The sequence below is a fragment of the Trichomycterus rosablanca genome, chromosome 19 (assembly GCF_030014385.1).
Source record: "Trichomycterus rosablanca isolate fTriRos1 chromosome 19, fTriRos1.hap1, whole genome shotgun sequence".
Lineage (NCBI taxonomy): Eukaryota > Metazoa > Chordata > Actinopteri > Siluriformes > Trichomycteridae > Trichomycterus > Trichomycterus rosablanca.
In genome coordinates this window covers 4,756,245-4,783,612 of record NC_086006.1, presented here as the reverse complement: position 1 = coordinate 4,783,612, position 27,368 = coordinate 4,756,245, and the positions used below count along the sequence as shown (strand labels likewise).

Here is a 27,368-nt window from a genome sequence, read left to right as displayed (position 1 = left end):
GATAGTCCTGGTGTAGGGTTTGACCCTGAGCTCTGATTACTGTTTTTGTGGAGGTGTCATTGTGTCTGTGTGGCCTCCTCTGAGTACAGTGATTTCCCTCCGCCTCCTTAATACAAATTGATTGGTTCTTAAATTGCCCTTTAAGTCCTGAGATCTGAGTTTAATCCTACCCCAGTAGCCTGTACAGAATCCTGACTTCAACCCCATGGAACACGTTTGGGATGAGAAATTAAATCATTAAAATATCTTGTGTCTTTCTTTCAGACGTCCCGGGTGCACCTTCACCTTCAAGAACAAGTGTGACATTGAAAAGCACAAGAGTTACCACATCAAGGACGACGCTTACGCCAAGGACGGCTTTAAGAAGTTCTACAAGTACGAAGAGTGCAAGTACGACGGCTGCGTCTACAGCAAGGCTACCAACCACTTCCACTGCATCCGCCAGGGCTGCGGCTTCACCTTTACCTCCACCAGCCAGATGACCTCACACAAGCGCAAGCACGAGCGCCGCCACGTCCGTTCCTCTGGCATGATGGGCCTCACCTCGTCTTTTCTCCTGCCCAAGGAGGAGCAGGAGGAGTCGAGCAACGACGACCTGGTGGACTTCTCGGCTGTCAGCAGCAAGAATTCCAGCCTGAGCGCTTCGCCCACCACGCAGCAGCCCTCTACCGTGCCGCACCTGATGTCCACGCCCACCATAGCCAGCTCCTCGAGCCTGAACGCCAGGCCCACTCCCGCTCTGCCTGCCACCAGCCGCATGTCCACCTTGCTCTCGCAGGCTTTGCCAAGCAACATGTCCATGGCCCTGGCGTTCTCTGGAAATGCCCTCACCGGCGCACCCAACCCCTTTCTCTCACTGAGGCTGCCCCTGCAGATCCCATCAGCAGCTGCCGGCATGATATCCGCCGCAAGCTCCGGTGCCCTCTCGACACCTCGTGACTCTGTTGCGCCGAGCTCCTGCTTAGTTGGCGAAGCAACGTCTTTGGCTTCCACCCCCACCTCCTACTCTGCCTCGTCCATAATGGAGAAAATCTCAGCCAGTAAGGGACTTATATCGCCCACCATGGCAAGGCTGGCTGCTGCTGCCCTTAATCCCATCGCCAACCTGGACACAGGTTAGTCCTATCACATGCTACACATTAAACACTGTGTTTGTCAGTAGTTTTGTTTTGGCACCTTCATTGAGTTACAAAAAGAGACTAATGGTGCAGCTATCCAAAGTCCAAGAGAGCAAAATTAGTATGTTTTTTTGTGGGTGGGATGGCATATCTTGCTCTTCTCTGCCCAATTGCAAGCATCATCAGTTGTAAGTCCATTCTAGGTCCATCACAGGGCAGACACACACACACACACACACTTAGGGCCATTTGTAGCACCTCCAACTGGCCTGACTGCATGTCTTTGGAGGAAAGCAGGGCACCTGGAGGAGGGAGAACATGCAACTCCACACAGAAAGAATCCTGGTTGCTCTGCTGGAGAATCAAACGTAGGTCCTTCTCGCCACCCACTTCACCACGGTGCCACTCTCTTACTCTCTTAGTCAGAGTCATGAATTTAATGTGGCGTGTCCACATACGTTTGGCTTAATAATGTTGTACATATATATATATACGTATATATATATATATATATACAGTGTATCACAAAAGTGAGTACACCCCTCACATTTCTGCAAATATTTCATTATATCTTTTCGTAGGACAACACTATAGACATGAAACTTGGATATAACTTAGAGTAGTCAGTGTACAGCTTGTATAACAGTGTAGATTTACTGTCTTCTGAAAATAACTCAACACACAGCCATTAATGTCTAAATGGCTGGCAACATAAGTGAGTACACCCCACAGTGAACATGTCCAAATTGTGCCCAAAGTGTCAATATTTTGTGTGACCACCATTATTATCCAGCACTGCCTGGAATCCTCTTCCACTCCTCCATGATGACATCACGGAGCTGGTGGATGTTAGACACCTTGAACTCCTCCACCTTCCACTTGAGGATGCGCCACAGGTGCTCAATTGGGTTTAGTCCATCACCTTTACCTTCAGCTTCCTCAGCAAGGCAGTTGTAATCTTGGAGGTTGTGTTTGGGGTCGTTATCGTGTTGGAAAACTGCCAGTTTTCGAAGGGAGGGGATCATGCTCTGTTTCAGAATGTCACAGTACATGTTGAAATTCATGTTTCCCTCAATGAACTGCAGCTCCCCAGTGCCAGCAACACTCATGCAGCCCAAGACCATGATGCTACCACCACCATGCTTGACTGTAGGCAAGATACAGTTGTCTTGGTACTTCTCACTAGGGCGCCGCCACACATGCTGGACACCATCTGAGCCAAACAAGTTTATCTTGGTCTCGTCAGACCACAGGGCATTCCAGTAATCCATGTTCTTGGACTGCTTGTCTTCAGCAAACTGTTTGCTGGCTTTCTTGTGCGTCAGCTTCCTTCTGGGATGACGACCATGCAGACCGAGTTGATGCAGTGTGCGGCGTATGGTCTGAGCACTGACAGGCTGACCTCCCACGTCTTCAACCTCTGCAGCAATGCTGGCAGCACTCATGTGTCTATTTTTTAAAGCCAACCTCTGGATATGACGCCGAACACATGGACTCAACTTCTTTGGTCGACCCTGGCGAAGCCTGTTCCGAGTGGAACCTGTCCTGGAAAACCGCTGTATGACCTTGGCCACCATGCTGTAGCTCAGTTTCAGGGTGTTAGCATTCTTCTTATAGCCCAGGCCATCTTTGTGGAGAGCAACAATTCTATTTCTCACATCCTCAGAGAGTTCTTTGCCATGAGGTGCCATGTTGAATATCCAGTGGCCAGTATGAGAGAATTGTACCCAAAACACCAAATTTAACAGCCCTGCTCCCCATTTACACCTGGGACCTTGACACATGACACCAGGGAGGGACAACGACACATTTGGGCACAATTTGGACATGTTCACTGTGGGGTGTACTCACTTATGTTGCCAGCTATTTAGACATTAATGGCTGTGTGTTAAGTTATTTTCAGAAGACAGTAAATCTACACTGCTATACAAGCTGTACACTGAATACTCTAAGTTATATCCAAGTTTCATGTCTATAGTGTTGTCCCATGAAAAGATATAATGAAATATTTGCAGAAATGTGAGGGGTGTACTCACTTTTGTGATACACTGTATATTTATTTGCCACATGTCCTATATATTATTATTATTATTGTTATTACAAGTATGAGGAACTGCAAAAGTAAAAGAAAAGTACATTTTGACACATTTAGCAGCAGTGTTTATGAGCTCATTGACAAGGTAAAATAAACACATAGGTTTTCTTTTCACACTTTGTTACCACTAGCACTTCCTCTTCTCGTACCCTGGCTTGCTCTCTCTCTCTCTCTCTCTCTCTCTCTCTCTCTCTCTCTCTCTCTGTCTCTCTCTCTCTCTCTCTCTCTCTCTCTCTCTCTCTGTCTGTCTGACAGTAAAAGGGCACACGTGGGCCATCAGCTCATTTGGTCCGCAGACAGTACACAAATCTCTGATTTCAGGATTAGCGCAAATATTGAGGGGCTGCTTTGCTGCCCTGGACCCGTTATTGCAGCGATCATTGCCTTGATACCCACAATCCATTAGCAGATAAGTGGCATAGTGGTAGCGAGCGGCCCCGCTGCAGCCGTCTCTAATAGCATTCTCAGGAGGTTCCCAGACTCTGTGTACTACACGCTTCCTCATCATCAGCCTCTTATCTGAGCGCGTGCACGAGCGGCAACCAAATGGAGCCTGAATAAAATCAAGCGGAGAAATTGCAGGTATAATGTCGAGGTTTTATAGAGACTGATGGATGAAGGAGAAGCGAATTTATAGAAATAGTTTGGGCAGAAAAATGGCTCAGCAGTGTCTGTGAGGAACGTGTTTCTCTCTGTTTACATTGTTAGAAAGCTTTTAGTAAAGCAGTTGATTTTATTTAATATAAAAGCTAAATATTGTCTGTAAGTCACATTCAAAAATCAGAATATTATATTTTGGACAGGATTAGTGTAGTAGATGAATGTAAATCTATAGTCACAATCACAATGGCGACGATAGCGGTTCAGCAGGACTGAGACTTTCCTGACCCCTTTTCCTGAGTGGCACAAATTCCCACAGATATACTTCAAAGTCTTCTAAGAACCCTTCTCAGACAAGTGGCTCTTGTTATAGCTGAAAGGATCACACAGAGGTCGGCCTATTTTAATACCATTTGTTATATAGAACAAATATCGCTGACTGCTTAATCCTGTAATCCTGGTCAAGGTCACTTTGGGTCTGGCGCAACCAGTTATTCATGTTTTAGGAGGTGGGATTAAATAAAACTCACAAAATACACAAAAGAGAGAACATGACAAAACTTACCATAAAGTGTGTTGCTTTTTACCTCTGGTCTGGTAAAGTTGAGTTAAAGTTACTGGATTCAGAATAATGATATGCATAATTGTTATATCTGAAGGTGACACCCCATCCCCTCCCAATACACACACACACACACACACACACACATTCATTCCCAAATAAATGTAGGAATAAATGTTTGTACAAGAAGTGTTAGTGAAAATGGACACACCTGCAGCCGTAGCGAGTGGTGGATTGTTAGGAGCTGGATGTGGAGCAGGTGGGCTGTGGATAAAGCCGCATTATGGAGCCCATGTATGAGGGAAATGGGATCGGTGGGAGCAGACCCAGCTGCTGTCGGGGTGTGTACCCTGTCACACACTGCACCTCTGAGAGTACGGAGCTGGGAATATAGACAAGACCTCAAACAGAGAGAGAGGGAGATGAGTTACTGAAAGGGAACGAGGGAGCACATTAGTACTGAGGGGTAGGACGGGGTGGCTTGTTTTATTTGTTGGGGACACACTGGTGTGGCATCCCTTCATTCTAGACAGCCAGGGTCGGCACTCCTTGGGATTTTGGGTTTTTATCCAAGTTATCTTGGCCAATTAAAATCTGCATCTACAGTCATGAATAAGGAACGACAAAGTGTACTACTAGTAAATAATAACATTTGGTAGTCGCTGATCATTTCTACACCTACTGTACTTTATTTTTTTCTTTACTTTACTTCTTTACATTTTCTTGGACGTGATGTCTGCTGTCATCCATTTTTTGATAATTGTTGTGACAGCTTGCGGAAATGAATCTGCATCAATTGTTGTAGTGTAAACAGTTTAAAATCTGATTTAGTCTGATAGTGATAGTGAATCAGACTAGACGTTTACATTTTCTGCATTTAGCAGACACTTTTATCCAAAGCAACTTACAGAACTGTGACTATACAATCTAAGCAATTGAAGGTTAAGGGCCTTGCTCAAGGAATCAACAGTTGCAACCTGGCATAGAAGGGGCTTAAACTGGCAACCTTCTGATTACTAGTCCAGTACCTTAACCACTAGGCTATGGCTGCCCTGGACAGGACACTCTCTGGGTTTTAAAAACATTAATATTTTCTTTTAATATTGCAATTTGTAAATTGGGCGGCACGGTGGCTCAGTGGGTAGCACTGTCGCCTCACAGCAGGAAGGTCCTGGGTTCGATCCCCAGGCGGGGTGGTCCGGGTCCTTTCTGTGCGGAGTTTGCATGTTCTCCCCGTGTCTGTGTGGGTTTCCTCCGGGAGCTCCGATTTCCTCCCACAGTCCAAAAACATGCAGTCAGGTTAATTGGAGACACTGAATTGCCCTATAGGTGAATGGGTTTGTGTATGTGTGTCTGCCCTGCAATGGACTGGTGTCCCATCCAGAGTGTTACTATGTGCCTTGTGCCCATTGAAAAGCTAAGTAGATCCAAAATAAGTAGATAAGAAAATGAATGAATGAATTTGTAAATATTAATACTGATCATGATCCAGCTTTTTTATTGTCAGGATAACTCAGGACACTCAGGATTTTTGTTTTTGTGAATAATTGTGAAAATAGGTTTTATAAAGCTTCACGATTTTGTCGTTTTCAGTTACTTGGGATTTTTAGTAAAATCTTGGGATTTTTGTGGCTAGATCTTGGGAATTCTTAAAATGGAGAGTGGCAAACGAGTGTGTGTATGTGTGTGTGTAAGGGTGTATCATAACTTCACACTTTACCTTAGAGCAGCTTCAGGCCAGAAAACACTGGTGTTAAATTTGGTAAGTACAAGAAAAGAAGAAAAAAAACACATGAAAAGTCCCAGCGAGCGCAGATCACAAGTCATTACTAATTTTATGCGTTTGCTCAGAAATGTCGTGTGAACAGGACATTTGTGTAAAATATGAAGAGGATGTGGTCAGAGCCCAGAGTTAGAAAAGAGTGAACAGTGTTTACTGCGGCTATTTTCTCTCTGTTTCTTTTTTTTTCTCTCGTTTTTGAGCACCAGCGCTGGTGTGTCAGCGTCTGTATTCAGTGACACTAAATGCGCTCTGCTGGCTTTGGGTTTTTACTGAATACTCGGTGTCTCAGTGTCTGTCTTTTCCACCAGCTTTGTGCAGCTCGTGGAATTTAAAGGGTTTATTAATTAGACGAAGAGTACAAATGATCTTTCACAAGCTCGGTAACTTAGCAGGAGTAATTACACGCTAGAACATTATTCTTGGATAATTTCCAGAAAAATGCCGCTTTGAAATCAGATGGCTGTTTTTTTTCTCTCCCGCCTTTCTCCAGCGCTACGATTATCAGCGAGTTTGTCATGGAGACTGCGCGACTGATAAAGAATTTAATGACTTCCCTCTCGCGTGGTCATTATTTAACTGTCCTTTTTTTAACTTCAGGCAATTTATTTTCACGCAGGCAGCGGAGTTTAAAGCGAGCCGGGTGTGCAGGAGGAAGCTGGAAGGTTTACCTGACGATAATCGAGCATTAGTTCTGGTTTAGACTCGCTGAAAGGACAGCTAGCTGAGTCACTCTGTTAAAAGTGTGCAGTTTAAATCCTCAGCACTCGATGAGATGTGCAGTGAGAGTTACAAGTCTGAAGCCAGTAGTGAAAATTCTTTTATATTACTTTTATATTTCTTATTTGTACAGAGCCCCGCTGGTGAAGTCACATATAAATAAAAATAATGCGTGACCATGCATTTCATTACATTTTATACATGTACATCTTTACATTTACGATTTCGGCATTTAGCAGATGCTTTTATCCAAAGAGACTTAGAGTACAGTGACAGTATATTGTCTAAGCATTTGAGGGTTAAGGGCCATGCTCAGGGGTCCAACAGTGACAACCTGGCAGTGGCGGGGCTTGAACCAGCGATCTTTTGATTACTAGTGCAGTACTTTAACCGCTAGACTACTGTCCATATATATAGATATACAGTATATCAAATGAACAGATGAATCTTTAAAACAAGATATTGACGTACATTCATTTTTAAAATTCTTGATATTTAGTATGTTTCCCCTTTTGCTGTTATGGCAGCAAATACTTAAGCTGGCATAAACTCTAGAAGTTTGTTTAAAATCTGATGATCCATGTAATCCATGTGGGCCAGTGATAGCTCAGTGGTTAAGGTACTGGACTAGTAAACAGAAGGTTGCCGGTTCAAGCCCCGCCACCACCAAGTTGCCACTGTTGGGTCCCTGAGCAAGGCCCTTAACCCTCAATTGCTCATTGTGTTCCGCTCAGTGTGTAAGTCGCTTTGGATAAAAGCGTCTGCTAAATGCTGAAAATGTAAATGTAAATGTAATCCAAGCACAGTATTTCCTGTGATGTTACTTAAAGTATAAATACTCGATAGGGTTCCGATCAGATCAGCTTTTTGGTTCTTCAAACATTTGTTACAAGGTTTTGAGGTTTCTGATTCGTAATGAAAAACATTTTATGAAATGTAAGAATCCCAGACTTTTGGCTTCTGCTGTAAATGAAACAGTGTTTTGATTTTAAAAAAAAAGTGCTGGGAAAGAGAGTATAACTCTTCTCATTTATGTTCTGAAACATACTGTATATTAATTACGTTTATATTTGATGTAAGCATCTAAACATGCGTATAGGAAATTTCATCTAAGCTGTACCTAAATAAAAGCTCGTGCTCAGGTGATCTGTTTTTCCAGCTCAAACACACTGTGTACATTTAGCTCGTATTAAAAGAAAAAATACACCCACATAATCATACACGCGACACCCACACCCCACACTTCCTGTGTGAACCTCAAAGACTATACAGGCCAGGTCAATATTAGTCTGAAGCTAAAGTTTATAGACAAGCCTGTTTAAATTCCAGAGTTTGCTAGTTTTTATTTGCTGAATTTAACATACTGGAACAGAAAAAGGCAAAAGTAAGTGCACTGTATGGACAAAAGTGTTGGGATAACCGTTCTAATTTAAATTGATGTGTTTTAGCCACAACAGTGTAATAAATCAACTATATAAAGAAAATTATATGCTTTCGAGTGTGCAGCAACAGTTTAGGGAAGGCTCTTTCCTGTTCCAGCATGGCTGTGTCCCAGTGCACAAAGTAAGCTCTATAAAGACATGAAGAAAAGAAAAGAAAAGAAACTCAGCTTCACTAAACAGCCTTGTATAGAACTAGAACATTAATTGAACTTTCTTGACCAAGATCAATGTCCAGCCGTACACATGCTCTGTTGACTGAATGGGCACAAATTCTCACAGACATACTTCAAAGTCACTCTAGAGGTCACTCTATTTTAATACCATATGGTTTTAAAATGGGAAGTTCAACAAGCTAATGGTCAGGCGTCCAAATACTTTTAGCTCTGTAGCGTAGATGTATAAATAAAAGAGAAGAATAAAGAAAGAACTGAGTCAATTTAAAAATATATATTGATGCTAAAATGGTACTTAAATGGTGAAATGACTCAAGTGAGTGCTGGTAATTATTAATCACCGGGATTTTACTGTACCAGGCATTGTCCGATAAATGAGTCACGTTCTGCTTTTGTTTCTTTGCTTGCTTCTTAACTTTGATTTTATCTGTGAACACAAGCTCCGGGTGTCGGCTGCCTGCCAGGGCTCGACTTTCATATCCATGTGGGTGTTTGTGTTTGGAGAAGAAACCCCTTCAACACGTTCGTCTGAGCGTTCATGAGGGTCAAGGGCAAACTAGTGAAGTGTCCTTGCTTGTCACTACTCCTTAGCAGGCCTGACTTCCTAAAAAGCAAGTTCTCTATGAAATCAATCACTGCTGATGGACTCAGCACTCAGAGAGGTGAAAGCACGGCCTCCGCTGCTGCCCCCCCCCCCTCCCTTTTTTTTAAAGAAATAATAAAATAAAATAGCACTCACTGGGCAGAAAAGAACCTGCTTTCAGTGTACAGCCTGAGGACAGATTAATATTTGAATCACTTGGGGATAGTGGGGGGAACCCGGACAGGACGCTCAGCATTTTTTAGCCCTTTTATCATATCTGTGCTGCATAGCTATGCTCAAAAATGATCCAGAGTTAGTGTGGATCGGATCGGCTGTCAGATCCAATCTGACCACCAAGGCAGATGTTTCTTATGGACATGCTCAGTGGCGGCGTCCATAGTCGCTCCAACAAGGACGACGGGGTGGGAAAGGGGGTCGAAGCGTCCGAAGCTGCCAGTTTCCCTCAGCATTAGCGTGATGCGTAATGAATGGTTAAGAGGCAGGCGCGCAAATAGCTTGTGACAAGTGCTGCTGAAAAAGGAGTCTTTTTTCCTCATTCCTCCTGCCTCTCAATCACCGTTTAAATGCCTTGACGGTTTGACATAATTCTGCAATAATTATCACTGCCAGCCTTCTCCTCAGCGTGGACGCCAGTCACATCACATCTCATCACGCCGTAATAATGCTGACCAACAATAACTTGATCTTCATGTGTGTCTCCCTAGGAAACCGGTTCAATCCGGTTCAAGTGAAGCAGGAGCCTGTGGACGCCGCCTCGGCGGGTTCGCACGAGTCCATGCAGGAGCACAGCCTCGACCTGAGCAAGAAAGAGCACGGGTAAGACCACCGAGCCGCCGCCGACCCCCACGTTCCCACACACGCCCACTCGGCACTCGGTGATTTATCCTCTGAATAATAGCGTATTGTGTTAATTAGTGTGAGTGCTCTTGTTAAAACCACCTCACAAGGTGGGTTTGCAAAGTGGTCAAGGAGGAGATTTACACCCCGTCCCCGAACGCCGGCCCAGGCGCCCCCCGTGAGCAGATCTATCACACAAATGTAAAGATTTCCCCATAAGAATTTTTACCTTCTGCCTTTTATAATGCACACGTCAAGTATGAAACACGACGAGTTCATTTCAATGAAAGGGCGTCTGTGTAAACCTTGATTTTAACCCCCCTCCCCTGAACCAGCAGCACCTCTCAGCCTCCTGCATTATGTTCTACCTTATTTATGTCTCCTGTTCTTCGTTGCATATTCACACACTCACAGAAATAAATAATATTAACCATTCTGATGCAAATCTTTTGCCTAAACGTTGTCCATTTTGCTCATTCCAGTAATGAATCAAACGGACACCCAGCCCCAGGAAATCCATCTCTTTTATCCTCACTTATGAATAAGGTAAGCTCCATCTATCAGACACTTTTCAGTCTGAGACGAATTAGCACCACGCTGCGCGAGCTGTTTGTTTTTTAACGTTTCGCCACTAATAAGATGAGTTTGTATCATTTAAATTTTCCAGTCATTTTTCACACGGTGTAATTTCAGCCTGCCGCTCACAAATTAATATAATGAAGCAGGAGCTGGATGCCGCACCAGATATATAGAGATGTTTGTTTTTTGATGAGCTGTTTTGAACTCGGGGCACATTTTTTCCTCTCCCCTCCCTCCTCCTTTCTCTCATTTTCTCTTTCAGCCACTCTGTCTTTATTTATGGAGTTTGTAAATTATTTGATTAAAAAGTCAGCAGCGAGAAAAAAAGCACGACTGTCATGCTCATTTTTTAAAAAGACTAAGTGGTGCTGAGGATATTTAAATGTTGTGTGTTTTTGCCGAGATTAAAATGGACATTGTTTTAATCATACATCTTTTTTTGACTAATAGAAATGCTCTGGAGTATTAGTTCCATTACGCTGATGATTTAAAGAGGTATCGGACTGTTCCCACCACCCCCGGGGACTCGCGTCTCTCTCTTTGTTTTAGTTTCTTTGTCTAAATAGCTGTACCAGCGCTTGGAGCCAAGCCTGTCACAAATATGAAATTCTGCCTGACGAATTGCAATACACTGTGATTAACTAATCAGATATATTTTCACTTCTGGAAGCTTCAGAAATAAGCATAACAGTGGTGTAATAATAAACGTCCACTATGCGTAGGTAAATCAAGCTTTTTCTATACTGTGACAATTAAACTGATTAAAATATGACGTCAGGTTTTCTTTACAGAAACTAATTGATGCTGCATGTTATGTTTACCAACCCGATACGTCCCATAAACTCCAGATTCACACCCGTTCCACTGGAAGCTGTTTGCATTTGTGCTTCATGTATTGCTTGAACGTACCTTCTGATGGTCTGTTCACTGTGTGCAGATGGCGCAGGGGAACTCTGGCTTTCTCGGTGCTATGAACATAAAATCAGAGATGGATGCAGGTCAGCTGAATGACGGATCTGACGCCGCTCAGTACCTCAGCCGGCTGATCAAGAGACCTGTTCCAGAAAAACCAGCAGAGCTGTGGAGGACCTACCTGCGCAGGTGAATAAAACACACACACACATCTTAAACATGAATACTAGCATCTGTTCAGTGTCCTGTTTACTTATTTCCCTAGTTCTGCATTTTCTGTACCCAGTATGTCATGAGCTGAATAGTTAGGGCCCAACAGTGGCAACCTGTTTTCATTCCACAGTCCTTTTTTCTATATCCAGTATGTCGTTGGACTTTGATGAAGGGCCCAACAGTGGCGGCCTGTTTTCATCCCACAGTCCAGTCTTCTTCATATTAATGATTCCTACATTGTGTTTGGAGTTGATACAGAAAATGTGCTTCATCATTGTCATTCTTTTAATGTCTGTTTTTGGTCTGTCTCAACCATGTGTGCTTGTTATACCTAAAATAGAAAAAAACAAAACACTGGACCGGGACAAATATTACTTAATACGTGTTTATTTCCGAAGCCAAAACAGTTCACAGCTGCTTCTAAATTCAGCAGCAGATTTTCTTAGACTAGACATGTAGTTCTGGTCATAATAACAGGTTTACTAATATTACAGTGTCGATACTGTTCCTCCTGTATAAGTCCTCGTTAAGTTATAATTTTAATATTTGTTGTTTTTCGTACAGATACGATACTGACGAAGTGTGCGACACACAATGTGACTTCCTGCACAAGGTGCACTTCCATTGTGTGGTGGAGGACTGCGGCGCGCTCTTCAGCACTGTGGACGGAGCCATCAAGCATGCCAAGTAAACCCACTTTTCCTTTCGGTCTACTCATTAACACATCTGTAGTTTAACTCAGCTGTTCACGTCATTACTGTGCAGTGATGGTAATGATGTGCTATGTTTAGCTCAGATATCGCGGCCTCGCCGCTGCGTCTAATTGAAAGTAATGATGTTTCTCTGTCGCCCATTAGCTTCCACTTAAGAGCCAACCTAAAGGTTAAACCAGAGGGCGCTTTCAGCGAGGCCAAGGAGTCCGGCGAGAGCGCCCCCAATCAGCCCATTTCCATGGCCAACACTCCGCCTATGGATGTGCCCGGAGCTGCGGTGTCAGGCACCTACGGCTCCTTGCCATCTATGCTGGTGTGGAAGCAGCTAGCTGGATCCATCCCCCCACTTCCTGCATCCATGCCCATCATGGCCGCTTGCTCCCCGCTTGCCACCACCTCACTGGAGAATGCCAAGCCGCAAGTGAAACCGGGCTTCCTACAGTTCCAGGACAAGTAAGTGATCATATATTACTAATTAATTCCTTAGTTAATCTGGTTACTCTGCTTCATTTCCAGATACCACTGGTCCCTACAATATAAAGTACTGGTTTTCACAGGGTGTTTACATATTTCCCATCATATATTGTCATTATTAAATAAATGCTGTTATCAAAATAAATATAACAATATTATTTGCTTTTGTGTATTCCTAATATTGTTGCTTTGTGCCCTTATTTTCTCTCACAGTGATCCTTGTCTGGCTACCGACTGTAAATACTCCAATAAATTCCACTTCCACTGTCTGTTTGGCAATTGCAAGTACGTGTGTAAGACCTCTGGGAAGGCCGAGTCGCACTGCCTGGACCATATCAATCCCAACAACAGCCTGGTGAACGTGCGAGACCAGTTCTCCTACTATTCACTGCAGTGTCTCTGTCCCAACCAGGTGAGCGCCGAGCTCGAGTCTCACTCCGATATCAAAGAAAATACATGCATGAAGACAGAAAAAAAGCAAGCAGACGTCTTCTTATAATTAAAACAAGATATTTATGTCATTACATGGTTAAAAAATGACAACGAAAAACATATAAATACTCCAAAGTGGAGAGGGAAAAGTCAGCGCTTTTCATCAAAAATGTCATCATTAATAGAACAAAGTGCTCCTCGTCTTTCCTGTGCCCTTATTTAGAGCCAAAACCTGTTCTTAATGAATTCATTTATGCACCGTGTCCCTGTGTGCTGAAGCCCCCACCTCCTCCTCAGAGCAGAGGAGATCCTGTTTGTGGTCTCCTGAGGGAGAAGCCTCTCCGCTAACAGATGGTGGATATGAAACAATGCAGGAGGGGAATGCTCTCACCTAAATGAGTCAGTGATAGACTGGAACAAAACGGCACATTCCAGGTGATCCTAAGCTAAAATCGCATTCCAGTAGAGCTGGTCATTCTGACATGATCTTAAACAGGAAATTAAAGGATTTAATAAGGGAACAAAACCTAGTTTACATTGTTCTGAACTGGGGCAATGGCTTACTGTAAGTTACTCCTGTTCAAAACATGGACAGTTAAGTAAACTTTATAAATAGTTCCAGGCAGAAATTTGTAATAATTAACAATCCTTAAATCTAGACAATTCAGTCCTAAAAATACACTGCTGTTAAAAATATGTCATAATGCTTCTAAAGACTAAAGTAAAATGTAGCGATGATATGATAGTTTAGTGAGGAAAAGGCAGCTGGCAGGAGGATTTTTATAGTATATTAAACAAAATATAAAACTAAACCTACAAATAAAACTGTGTAAAATAAAACAGTGATAAATATAGAATCATAATAATACACTGAAATTATTATATTGTGGCCAGTGTATCAGTATCTGGAGTTGCTGCTCGAGATATAAAAATCAATTCAATTAAAGAATTAAGTTCTTTAAAATTTGTAAGAGAATTACAAATTTTAATCAGTTCTTAACACAAAATTGCAAATAATTTAGGTTTTTACCATCTACTATGCATGATAACATGAAAAGATTCAGGGAATCAGGCAAAAACTTGTGAGTTCACAATCCAGTTCTCTTTTCTGAAGAAGAAAACGTGTGTGAAGATGTGCAGTAGAATTTTGGACATATACTGCCATCAAGGCGAAGAGTATTGAAAATGTATGATGCATCATAAGGAAAAAAACTGAAAGGCTGAAGTCTTGCATTGAGCAGGAATGAGCAGAATTTCCACTTGCGGAACTGCAGCAGTTGGTATCATCAGTTCCCAATTAATTAAAAAGTGTAAATAATAGGAAAGGTTACACAGTGGTAAACACACCTGTGTCCCAACTTTTTTTGAGTGCCGCAGCTTAGTTGGTCAGTTAAATAAAATTATAATTAACACATCACATTTTTATTCTGATAGCATTTTTCCAAATGTCCCAACTTTTTTGGAAATGTGGTTTGTATAAAGAGCTTATTTCATTATTAAACTGTAATAACTCAGTTTTAAGCTCATCAGTGACGTCTGTGCTTCGTTTCTCAGCACTGTGAGTTCAGGATGCGAGGGCACTACCACTGTATTAAACAAGGCTGCTTCTTCGTCACCAACATCACCACCAAGCTGCCCTGGCATATCAAGAAACACGAGAAAGCTGAGAGACGCGCCGCCAATGGCTTCAAATACTTTACCAAGAGAGAAGAGTGCGGCCGGCTGGGTAAGCGTATATGTTTTTAAGAGCACAGGATTAAAACTCAAGCCTCCTACACGCCTGGTTATTTCACTCAGTCCCCTCATTAAACAGCAGGCAGGGTGTGTTTAGCTCGAGCTCATTTCATTCAGTGAGGGCAGAGTGAAGGAGAAAAGGTGTGAAATCAGATCGGTGATGATGTAACAGTAATTCCGAGTCGATTTGGTCGCCCGCTGTGAACACGCTGTTTCCACACTCAGAGGAAAATGTGGTTCCCTCTGCCGACATCGGTAATTGTCCCCCTATGACAGAGCAATCACAATAACACAGTTCTTTATAGGTTTTCCAGGCGTATTAAACAATACACCAAACAAACTAAATGTCAAAAGAGGGAGGAAAAACTAGTACAGAAAATGTTTGGGGGGTTTTTTGGTGCTAAAACTAGTCATAAAAAATAGAAACTCAGTAACTACCGTGTACTGATAAGTGTGCGTTTAGAACCTGTCCTGAAAAGACAATGTGGAGCAAGATGAAAATACACCCAGGACAGGACACCAGGTACCAAATCTCCTTCCAAGGGTTAAGCTCCTGATCCACCACGACCCTGATTAGGATAAAAGTGCCTTTGGCACTTAGAATGAATGAATGCATGAAGGAACTAATAAAATATCTCGTATATACACTGATCAGCCATAACATTAAAACCACCTCCTTGTTTCTACACTCACTGTCCATTTTATCAGCTCCACTTACCATATAGCAGCACTTTGTAGTTCTACAATTACTGACTGTAGTCCATCCGTTTCTCTACATACTTTGTTAGCCCCCTTACAATACACACTAACACAGCACCACCATGTCAGTGTCACCAGTGCTGAGAATGATCCACCGCCCAAGTAATACCTACTCTGTGGTGGTCATGGGGGGGTCCCTACTATTGAAGAACAGCATGAAAGGGAGCTAACAAAGCATGCAGAGAAACAGATGGACTACAGTCAGTAATTGTAGAACTACAAAGTGCTTCTATATGGTGAATGGAGCTGATAAAATGGACAATGTGTGTAGAAACAAGGAGGGTGTTTTAATGTTATGGCTGATCGGTGTATGTGTATGTAATAATAGGTAAACTAGTACAATTAACCAACCTAAAATCAAACAAAAAATATCTAAATCATAAATACTTTAAAACATTTAATCTACACATTGGTACCAGTGTGCAGTTGTTATTCCTCTGACAGTTTTCAGCATAAATAATAAAGTCGAAGTCCCGGGAATAAAATATGGGTGTGTATTTCATAACAAATAGTTTGCGTGCTGTTAAAGACGGCTGAAGCTGCCTACGGTTCATCTAGATTAAAATCAGCCCAAGAAAAATGGTGTCTGCCTTTTTGTCATACATTAATACTTCAGTATTTATAGTAAGCAATCAAATGCAGGCTGTTTTCTTGGGTATATTTAACCTGTCAGGAATGAGCAATTACACATGTTTGTTAATTACTGTGCCTGTCGAGCTCGGTCTGTTTGTGTTGCTCTTTTTCAAACCTCGATCATCATCACAAGGGCAAACTGAAAGCTTTTTTTTTCCTCCTTTCCTCCATCACTTTCTTCCCCTCCTCTTTAACTTTACAAGTTACAAGTTTACAAAATCAAAAGTCACACCAGTCGTCCTTATTTGCAGCATCTTGCTGCGTTTAAATCGTGAGTGTTAGTAAAGCAGGACTGGGAGGTAGTGTCCATGACAGCAGCATTAAACACTTCACTGAGGACGAGGTTACCAGGATGCAGAGGCACAAAGTTGTGCCATATTTTAGCATGTCGTTCCTATTTGCTCAGCTCTGTTTAAAGTGCATACACCAGCAATCCAATGACAGGCAGCTTGTTGTGCCACGCCATGCCACAGACGCCATGGTAACGGACAAGCCAGCGCCCGCCCTGTACCTTATGATTCAATTATTTTTGTGCGCATTACTCTTAATAAAATTATTCCCACGTTATTTGATTAGACCACCAAAAACGGTCATTTAATTTAAAAACATATAGCAATTAAAATATGTAAGGCCAGTGTTTAAAAATAAAGAGCAGCGAGGGAAATGGAAGGAGCGAACAGATACAATAAGCAGATAGGTTGTGAAAAATGAATTTAATATGGAAATAATTGTGTGTTTACTTTGGTTTGCAGGGTTGTGCATTATTGCCTCTCCAAACGCAGAATGTATTTATGTAAATTCCAAATTGAATAAAAGATGTCATTGTAATAAAGAGCACCACAGGTCTAATCTACAAGAGCCGTACTTTCTCAGTGTGACAGTCTGCGGAAAGTAATAAGAACCGGACTCATCTGCTCAGGCTTTCCTCATCATGCCTTATTGAGAATCAGTGCTGGACGTCGTGTCGCCAGCAGAAGCTCTGAGCTCGCCCTTTGCTACGTTTCGGCCGTATTAATGACCACGGCTTCATTGTTTTCTTTCTCAGGCTGCAAGTACAACCAGGTGAACAGTCACTTCCACTGTATCCGTGAGGCCTGCATGTTCTCCTTCCTGCTCAAACACCAGATGACGTCCCATGCCCGCAAGCACATGAGGAGGATGCTGGGAAAGAACTTCGACCGAGTCCCATCTCAGGTGCAAAGCTCTTTTTAATATCCTGTATTATATTTAAATAGATCTACTAGAATTTAAAGCTGCAGCTTATGTCACAAATCAGCCTGATTAAATAGACAACCATCGCTTTCCTTCGTCATCACATCCGGATGTTCCACTACCAATCAAAGTGACATTTGGAGCAGTTTAAATAGCAACACAGGTCTCTGTGAAAGAATCTAAGCTCTCACCGTCCCAGACAGTCTGTCATGTAAATTTCAACTAACAATATAAAGGAACTTGTTAAAAACTGCAATGCATCAATGAGTTGTGTTTTTCCTGCTGTAGGTGGTACCTCATGGCCACCAAGCTGAAGAGATGCAGAACATGGCCAGCCTGGCCTCCTCCGGGACCATGAGCACCCACCCGAGCCTGACTTCCAGTTTTTCCAACATGATGGAAGATAATGATGACTACATAGACTACATGGGTGGAGGAAGCCCGCTGGGACTTTCTTCCGATTCGTCTAATCAGGACCGGAGCTGCACTAGCACTCCTGTGGGCAACGACAGTTCGCCTGCAGGTACGGACTCCTCACTAACAGTATTAGCACCTTAAGATTGGAAATTAAACTAAAGGCCCCTACAGACCAATTCATAGTACCTGCAAAACAGAATGTATCTATTATATACATATGCACATGTACAGTACAATTAAATTCTTGTTCTGCATATCCCAGCTTGTTTGAAAGCTGGGGTCAGAGCACGGGGTCAGCCATTGTCTGGCACCCATGGAGCAAAGAGAGTTAAGGGCCTTGCTCAAGGGTCCAACAGTGGCTGCATAGCAGAGCCTGGATTTGAACCGTTTGACAGCCCACAGCTCTACCCACTAGGCTACCACAGTCCCCAATGTAAATGTAAAATGTAGCAACACATAAATAGTTACAATGATTGTATTATCATCAATAAGGAGTGCAAATTGTCCTAGATTTAAGATTTCGGCAAGAAAAAAATTTCAAAATAATCCAAAACATGCATTTCAAGTGTATCCGGATTGGAACGAGGTACAGAGAAACCTGGAGACTGGCCTGTATTCCACAGCGTCATTAACTACTGGTATAAAACAATCAGACGTGTAAATGTTCGTTAATCCGATGCATCGCGCCAGCGCCGCCGCATCGCCGCGTCCTCTGGGCTTTACGCCCCTGACTTTCCCGTTGTCACTCACGAGCTCCCATTTGTGCCTCGTAAACACAACAACCTGTCCGCGAGGTGCCGGAGGCGGCCCGTGTAATGACACTTATCAAATTATGGAGCAGTAAATTTATCATACAGTCATCCACACATCATGCTCACATTAATGCCATGCCTGTGGCGACGTCATCATTTCCTCCTACACCAGCGGTACTTCACGAGGAGCCCGTTCGGCCTCGGGTTTTCACACCTAAGCACCAGTCGGTCTTGGTCATTAAACTAGAAATTGCTAGTATGAGTTGTGGCTCATGTTTGGTTGGAATGAAAACTTGCAGCCTCACCAGCGAGTTGAGGATAAGATTGAATACCACTGACCCACAGCATGTCCACCACAGGTCTCTGGGCGTTTCCTGCATTAAAATGATTTACATTTGCTCTTCATTAGGTTTTAGATATATATTTCTATACGTATGTACTGTATATGTATAGATCTTTCATTCTCATTACTGTTGCTTTTGGCTGTTCAAGGTTTTATTTCTGTCACTGTTCGGCTTTTGGTATTTCATTATTTGATCTCTTCCTTTTCTGCCTCTCATCTGTGTGTGTGTGTCTTACCTACACCTGTCCTGCTTTCCTCCACCCTCCTCCACCCTCCTCCACCCTCCGCTCTGTAGGACCGGGCTCTCAGGTCCCAGCTCTTACTCCTACTTCTACTCCAACTTCCACTACCTTTGCTGAAACTTCTCCTTCTTCTACACCTCAATCTGCACCCCCTCCTCCTCCACCTCCACCTCTTCCAGTTCCACCTTTACCTCAGGCTCCGTTCCAGTCTCAACCTCCATCCTTCCCTCCGACCCTCCTGCGGCCTCCGCTCCCTTCGTTCCCATACCTCCTCTCTCCATCCTGTGTCTCATACTCTCTGCTCAGCGCCTCTCTGGGAGCCACTCGGAGTGTTGTCATGCCAACCAACACGCCAGCTTTCAGCCCCATCATTGCCGCCCCGTCTCCGGTTAAAAATGACGTGCCTATAGTGCAAGATGCAGCAGGTACTTTTCTCCTGCCTCTGATAGAGCTCTGCAGCTAGAGATTTGACTGGCTCAGGCCTCACATGTCTGTCTGTCTGTCTGTTTGAGTAGTTACAACATAAACTGGTGATAAACTTATAACCATGACCTGTTAGTGATTACACGTCTCATAATAACGTTCATCACTGTGTGTTGCATGCACGCCTTTGAACTATTAAAGGAACCATCAGCATAAGCTCTGCAGATCATGGCAGTCTTGGGGTTTTACTGATTTTAGCAACTTGAATGATTGGAGCACTTTGGAACACATTATTTATTGTCCAAAAAAGGTTTCTACAAGTTATGTTGGGCATTTATAAAAAATATGCATACATCAATTACAGGACATACCAAAAACAGTAGAAGCGAGGACTTCTACTGTCACATTACTGTGGATACATTACTGTTATTCCTGATGTTTTTTTATTGCATCTGACCATGTGGACAAATTTCCTCTCAATGTGGGATAGCAGTTTGAATCCCCACCACACACACACCTTGGCTAGAGACCACTTTTCAAACTGGCTCTATTATTATGGGCCCAAAAAGTCACTTTCCGCACCATTAAATGAATCACTGAAGATGTTGTATGTATATTTTTGACCCAACAGCTTTTGATTTTATTAATATTTATTTTAAATCTTAAGACTGCTGTTAAACATGTATGTATCTACTGGAATGTTTTTGTATTAATTGATACTAATACCATAAACATTCACTTTATCAATTTACCTGTAAAGAAAAGCACAACAACCACAGTAACCATGTTTATGGATTAAATACAAACACAAATATGGGTCAAATGTTTCTTTTTGTGTCTGAAGTCTCACAATTAACAATAAATAATAAGTGGCACAACTAAAAGCATCCGTACTAACATTAAGAGAAGGCAAAATAAAGCATGATGGTCCTGATTATTGGGTTTAAAGTGGTGACACATCTGCCAGCTATGCCAATGCTATTGACATTGTGTTAAAACAATGATTTAGTTCTCAGTTGGGGCAGCTTGTTGGGAGAGCTTGATCTTTTAGGATCTCAGCAGTGGGATCGACCTGGCCAGGCTTTAAACAGATGCAACTGGGCAGATGGAGGTCAGATGAAGTTTCTCCTCATTGGTCAAGTCACTGGCACAAGCAGTGCAGGACACACGTAGGGTATAGCATGACTCTCAGTATGTCATACCCTGTGGCACAAGAAGCAGAGGAATCACAAAAGGGAATTGGAAAATTACTAAATTAAATTACTAAATTAGGAGAAAAAGTAAAAATAAAATAACAAAAGTGCCTTTAGACATGAATAATTATTGTCATGTTAATTGTATTGGTGCTGTGTGCAGTATTTATTCCCACCCTGTGCTCCAGAGTCACTTCCACATTGATCAGGCTGAAGCCAAAAACAAAAAGACACACTGTTTTAGGACTTTTGAAATTTCACCTTTGTTTGTGGATTATTACATCAGACCTAATATACTTTTTTTGGCATCTTTAGGAAACACCATCTCCATCCCGACCGCAAGCGGAGCCAAGAAGCGCTTCTGGATCATCGAGGACATGTCACCTTTCGGCAAGCGGCGTAAGACAGCATCATCACGCAAGATGCTGGACGAGGGAATGATGCTGGACGGCTTCCGACGCTACGATCTGTACGAAGACTGCCGCGACACCACGTGCCAGTTCTCTCTGAAGGTCACTCACTACCACTGCACGCGCGAGAACTGCGGCTACCGCTTCTGCGGCCGCACGCACATGTACAAGCACGCGCAGCACCACGACCGCGTCGACAACCTGGTACTGGACGACTTCAAGCGCTTCAAGGCGTCCCTGAGCTGCGACGTGGCCGACTGCCAGTTCTCGGGCAACTCCACCCACTTTCACTGCCTGCGCTGCTCGTTCCGCTGCACGGACAGCACCAAAGTGACGGCGCACCGCAAACACCACGGCAAGCAGGACGTGATCAGCGCCGCCGGCTTCTGCCAGTTCAGCTCGAGCATCGACTGCACCGTTCCCGACTGCAAGTACAAGCTCAAGTGCTCACACTTCCACTGCACCTACCCAGAGTGCAAGCACACCGTGGTGGGCATGTCCCAGATGGACTCGCACAAGCGCAAGCACGAGAAGCAAGAGCGCGGCGATGTACCGCCGTCTGTCTCGCCCAGCTGCGAGGGTGCGCACCACCAGCCCAGACTGGCAGGTCTACCTGTTTCCATCACCCGGCCTCCTACATCCCCCCGTGCTCTGATGCACAGCAGCGCGAGCATGTACATGGCTCCGGCAGCAGACACCGACTATCACCCATACCCAGCTTTCAACCTGGACGGATCTCTCAATCTGGCAACCGATGCGCCGAACTCGCTCTTCTTCCTCAAGAACGCCAGTGGCCTCGGACTCGGTGACTCGCTGGATCTGAGCAAGAAGTTTCAACAGCGCGAGCAGCTCCTGCAGGCGGCCTCCATGAACCACCCTCAGGATGATACCACGGGCACATCAGGCGACCTCGAGGATGATCTGTCAGCTGAGGAAGAGCCCACCCATGAGGAAGAAGAGGAGGAGGAAGATGAGGAAGAGGAGGACGACGACGACGAGGAGCCAGAGGAGGAGATGAACACAGACTCGTACGACGATTCGATGCCCGACGCCGACAAGGACAATGCCGAAAGTTTAGATGCTTCCGTGAACCACAGCGTGGCTTTCAAACTGGATGAGGACGACGTCGAGGCCATCCTGTGACGCGCCGAAGCGCTGGGAACAAACCCGAGTGAACGGGGCGGCCTCGTTTATAAAGAACATGACAAGTACGCGAGAAAAGTGAAGGCTCAAACTGATTTACGATGATGTTTACATGACGACCAACATTATTAATTTAATTATGCATTAAAAATGAACAGACGAGGCGAGGCCGTCTTTTCCACATGGGTGGCGATGCAAACATTTTCCTACACATCAGTCTTTTGTGTGTGCGCGTGCATGTTTGATTTTAATTTATTCTGCTTTTACTTAGTGTGTGGATATAAAATAAGGAAAAAAAACATGAAATCTATATACGATATACGAATATCTATATACAGTAGCTGTGTGTGGATGTTAATGTACATTGAAGTGCAGACACTGAACTGCTGAAAGCAACGGCACGCTTTTAATACAAACGGGGATTTTTTAAAATCATTAAAAAAATGAATGTTAGATTCAGTACATCCTGCATTAGCGACGTCATGACTAGTTCAGGGGGCGTGTCGACGTTTTTTCTTTAACACTTTTTGTTTGTTTAAATTCTAAGCTGATCAGCGGTGATCACAGTTCTCACAGAAACGTGTCATAGGCTCATTCCACACGGACTCATAGCCACAAACCATCGATCTCAGCGAACCAACCTCACAAATCTCCTCTTTTTCTCACATGTGGACCGTTTTATTATCTGCTGCACTTTTTTTAATATAGGCGGGGTTAGACAGTCACTCTTCTATTTAAGACATTTCGTGTTTGTCACCGCGCTGCGTTTGTATGTGTTTTTTTTTTTTTTGGTCGTTCTGTCACTGTTATGATCGCATTAGTCCTCCAGTTGTACCAGTCCTTAGGGAACAAGGGAACAGACTGGTGAGGATCATGAATACTTGATGGTGCTGCTGCCCGGGAGGGGGTAAAGGGAATGGTTGCCAGCTTCTTGGCTCTCTATGGACTCCCACAATACACTCGGGCACCCAGACACACAGCAGAATTGTGCTGAGCTGTGTATTCTATAACCGCGGGAAGACGGTAGCGACTAGGTTATAAGGTTATACTTTCTTCCTTCGTTTCATTACAGTAGCATGATTACAATGAGTGGAGAATTTTCCAAATCTGTGGAAGCTTTTATCTTTTCTTTCTTTTATTTGTTAGAAACCTCATAATCTCATCTGCTCTTAAATGAGAGACTTTCTCGGCTGGAGGAAAGTGTCACATGATGTTAAAGTGAACGAGTAAAAAAAAGCTAGGTTTTAAACTGTTTATAAACGCTGTGGTCTGAATCCAACAGTTTATTTAATATTTATGTGAGAAATGTTTAGGGTGTTTTTTGCACTTTTTAAGATTCATTTTTACCAGAAAGAACGTCTGACAGGGAAACTGCTTTACAATGTTGTTCACTTTGCTTTAATGCACAAATGTCGGTGTGACCTGTCGTTCTGTGTTTTATTTAATGAAAAAAAAAGGACTGATTTTTTTCTTCGCCTCCGAGATGGGATGATTTCAATATGAAGCGGGCACGCCAGAAGTCGGCCTGCCTAACGAGTAACACTAATGATGACTGTAATTTAAATGAATTCTATACAGAGGAAATTACTGCAGCGCTCCGCTCCAAATTACAAAGAAAAAAAAGAGAAAAAAAAACAATGAGTTTTGTTTGCCTGGCTTCAGCTGAAATGAGCGACTGTTGTAGTGGAAAAAAAACTGAAGCGAGGAAATTACAATTAATCATTTCTTAAACACGGCTTTGAAAGAACTATCATAATATTAGGTAATTAAATGTGTAGATCATTATCTTCAAATAATGTTGCAGGAGGGAAAAGGATGTATAGTATTTTCTTCTGTAAAAACTATATATGAACAAAATGCTCTTTGATCGAGTAAAAGCTTCCTTTAAAAAAGCGATGCAGAAATAAATAAGAATAAAAGGTTAATTAATAAAATAGTTTGCTTGTGTGATTTTTTTAAAATAATAATTATTATTATAATAAATATTATTATTATTAAGGTCATGGTTTTCTCTAGAGGTAGGCCGTTAGTGGTTCAGGATCAGTGTAACCCTGAGACCAAGTGAAGCTCATTTCTGTTCTGCATTAGGAAATCCTATTTTAAACACACAGACGATGTACACGTGGTTCATTTAAAAACCATCTGTAATTCTGTTTGTCATTTCTGTGTGATTTTATTGTTTTTGTTTTAATTTAATGGAGGGTTTTTTGTTTTTATTTTATTTTGTTTGTTTCGTTTTGCTCACCTGTATTTCAGCATGTTCTCCGACATGCTCTCCGATCTCAGACTCATTCATGTTCACTTTCGCTGTTTCCTGATTGAAACAAAAAGCAAGAAAAGAAAAACACGATGTTAAAGGGCGTTTTGGCTGGGAGGTGATACGATACTGTGCACTTGAATACATTTTATGTGTGTAAAATAGCAGGATTTGTAAAAAGTACAAAAATAAAGGATCTAATTATTACAACAATGCTGACGTGCCAGGCAGTATGTTTAACCCGCTCACTGTGGTTTCACCAGAAAGACCCCCTGCTGAGCGTGCCAGGGCCCGTGGTACACTCCGACAGCAGCAGCACTGCACTCGTTCTGACAAAACACACTAACCTCTTAGCTTTAGAAACTCAAGAGCAGGACCCAAAATCACACACACACACACACACACACACACACACACACACACACACACACACACTGATCAGCCATAACATTAAAACCACCTCCTGGTTTATCCACACATTGTCTATTTTATCAGCTCCACTTACCATATAGAAGCACTTTGTAGTTCTACAGTTACTGATTGTAGTCCATCTATTTCTCTGCATGCTTTGTTAGCCCCCTTTCATGCTGTTCTTCAATGGTCAGGACCCCCACATGACCACCACAGAGCAGGTATTATTTAGGTGGTGGATCATTCTCAGCACTGCAGTGACACTGACATGGTGGTGGTGTGTTAGTGTGTGTTGTGCTGGTATGAGTGGATCAGACACAGCAGCACTGCTGGAGTTTTTAAATACCGTGTCCACTTACTGTTTACTATATTAGACACTCCTACCTAGTTGGTCCACATTGTAGAAGTCAGAGACGATCGCTCATCTATTGCTGCTGTTTGAGTTGGTCATCTTCTAGACCTTTATCAGTGGTCACAGGCTGACTATTCTCAGTCCAGCAGTGACAGTGAGGTGTTTAAAAACTCCAGCAGCACTGCTATGTCTGATCCACTCATACCAGCACAACACACACTAACACACCACCACCATGTCAGTGTCACTGCAGTGCTGAGAATGATCCACCACCTAAATAATCCCTACTCTGTGGCGGTCCTGTGGGGGTCCTGACCATTGAAGAACATCATGAAAGGGGGCTAACAAAGCATGCAGAGAAACAGATGGACTACAGTCAGTAATTGTAGAACTACAAAGTGCTTCTGTATGATAAGTGGAGCTGATAAAATGGACAGTGAGTGTAGAAACAAGGAGGTGGTTTTAATGTTATGGCTGATCGGTGTGTATCTAAGGTTAAACGATGATTATGAAGGCTAACACAGAACCAGCTCTGTTTCTTACCCATCCGGCTTTTCTCCAGCTGTTCTCCCCTCTCGCTCACTCTCCTTCCTTCAGGCTGTTTCTTTAAATAAAAACCGGCAAAGCCGCCACCATCTGTCTGCCAGCTGGCATCCTGTGTATAATCCTAAAAAAAATATATATAATAATAATAAACACAGAAAATTATATTACGCAGAAACCAGACGGAAGCAAGCTTCCAATCCTGCCTCGGCTGATATGACCAATCACTTTAGTGTTTAATTACAGAAATAAAGAGAAGAGCAGGGAGTAAGTGGATTACACCCCTGCATTCTGAAATGTAGGAAGGGGAAATTAAAACACAAACAGAATGCTTTTCTACTCTGTAATGAGAAAGGATATACAGCACGGTTCCTCAGTTTATTTGCAGACAGGTACACTGTATTAAAAGGAGCCACAAAATCACGTCTCATTTTAAAATCTTACAGTAAAACATACAATCAGGAGACAAATCTTGGTAATAAAAGGAAATAGAGGTAGTATTCAGACTTTCTACCTGCATGACATGTTTGGATGTATGAGTTCCTTGGCCACAGCTTCGGAGGAAACACTGAAGAGTGAATTAGTCAGCAGGGGTTGTCGAGTTTCCAAACTATTAGCTTGAGCAGTGACTTTTAATTTGGGATTAAGGATAAGCTATGTCTAAAATACAGATGCACTATAAGAGTATACAATTACTGACTGTAGGCCATCTCACATATCACACACACATTTGTCAATCAAAAAAAAAACCCTATAGGACCTCAACTGACCAGATGCTGTTTGGATTGGGAATCAGTGCATCAGGTGCAGCAGTGTTGTTGGGAAATTGTCAGTGGAGTGGAGGGAAATGGAAACCTCCCAACAATAAAAAAAAATACAAATACAACAACATCCTGTGATTAGAAAGTTCCTAATAAGGAGGCCTGTAAGTTTAATCAGTAATTCATAATTCCAACAACATCTCTACACCTCGTACCTGAACAACACACACTATCATGTCCATCCATATAGGATCTGGGCAGTGGGGGTCACTTTTAATTGCTAAATGTTGCACAGGGGGTCAAAGTCCCAACTTTTTTGAGTGTGTTGCAGGCATCAAATTCTAAATGTGTCTATATTTGCATAAGATAGATAGATAGATAGATAGATAGATAGATAGATAGATAGATAGATAGATAGATAGATAGATAGATAGATAGATAGAGAGAGAGAGAGAGAGAGAGAGAGAGAGAGAGAGAGAGAGAGAGAGACAGACAGACAGACAGACAGACAGACAGACAGACAGACACA

At 42.8% G+C, this 27,368-nt stretch overlaps 1 protein-coding gene across 1 annotated transcript in view; it reads left to right on the top strand.

Moving 5' to 3' along the window:
- casz1 (castor zinc finger 1) overlaps positions 1 to 22,825 on the top strand; it is a 100,032-nt gene extending 77,207 nt beyond the window's left edge. Inside the window, exons 8-19 of the mRNA XM_063016013.1 lie at positions 265 to 1,115; positions 9,799 to 9,910; positions 10,414 to 10,477; positions 11,448 to 11,611; positions 12,200 to 12,322; positions 12,493 to 12,801; positions 13,036 to 13,234; positions 14,809 to 14,980; positions 17,426 to 17,574; positions 17,881 to 18,115; positions 19,400 to 19,771; positions 21,278 to 22,825. Of these exons, the coding sequence (XP_062872083.1) occupies positions 265 to 1,115; positions 9,799 to 9,910; positions 10,414 to 10,477; positions 11,448 to 11,611; positions 12,200 to 12,322; positions 12,493 to 12,801; positions 13,036 to 13,234; positions 14,809 to 14,980; positions 17,426 to 17,574; positions 17,881 to 18,115; positions 19,400 to 19,771; positions 21,278 to 22,515 (3,988 nt within the window). The 3' untranslated portion in view covers positions 22,516 to 22,825. The remainder of the gene's footprint in view (positions 1 to 264; positions 1,116 to 9,798; positions 9,911 to 10,413; positions 10,478 to 11,447; positions 11,612 to 12,199; positions 12,323 to 12,492; positions 12,802 to 13,035; positions 13,235 to 14,808; positions 14,981 to 17,425; positions 17,575 to 17,880; positions 18,116 to 19,399; positions 19,772 to 21,277) is intronic.
- The last annotated feature ends 4,543 nt before the right edge of the window (positions 22,826 to 27,368 follow it).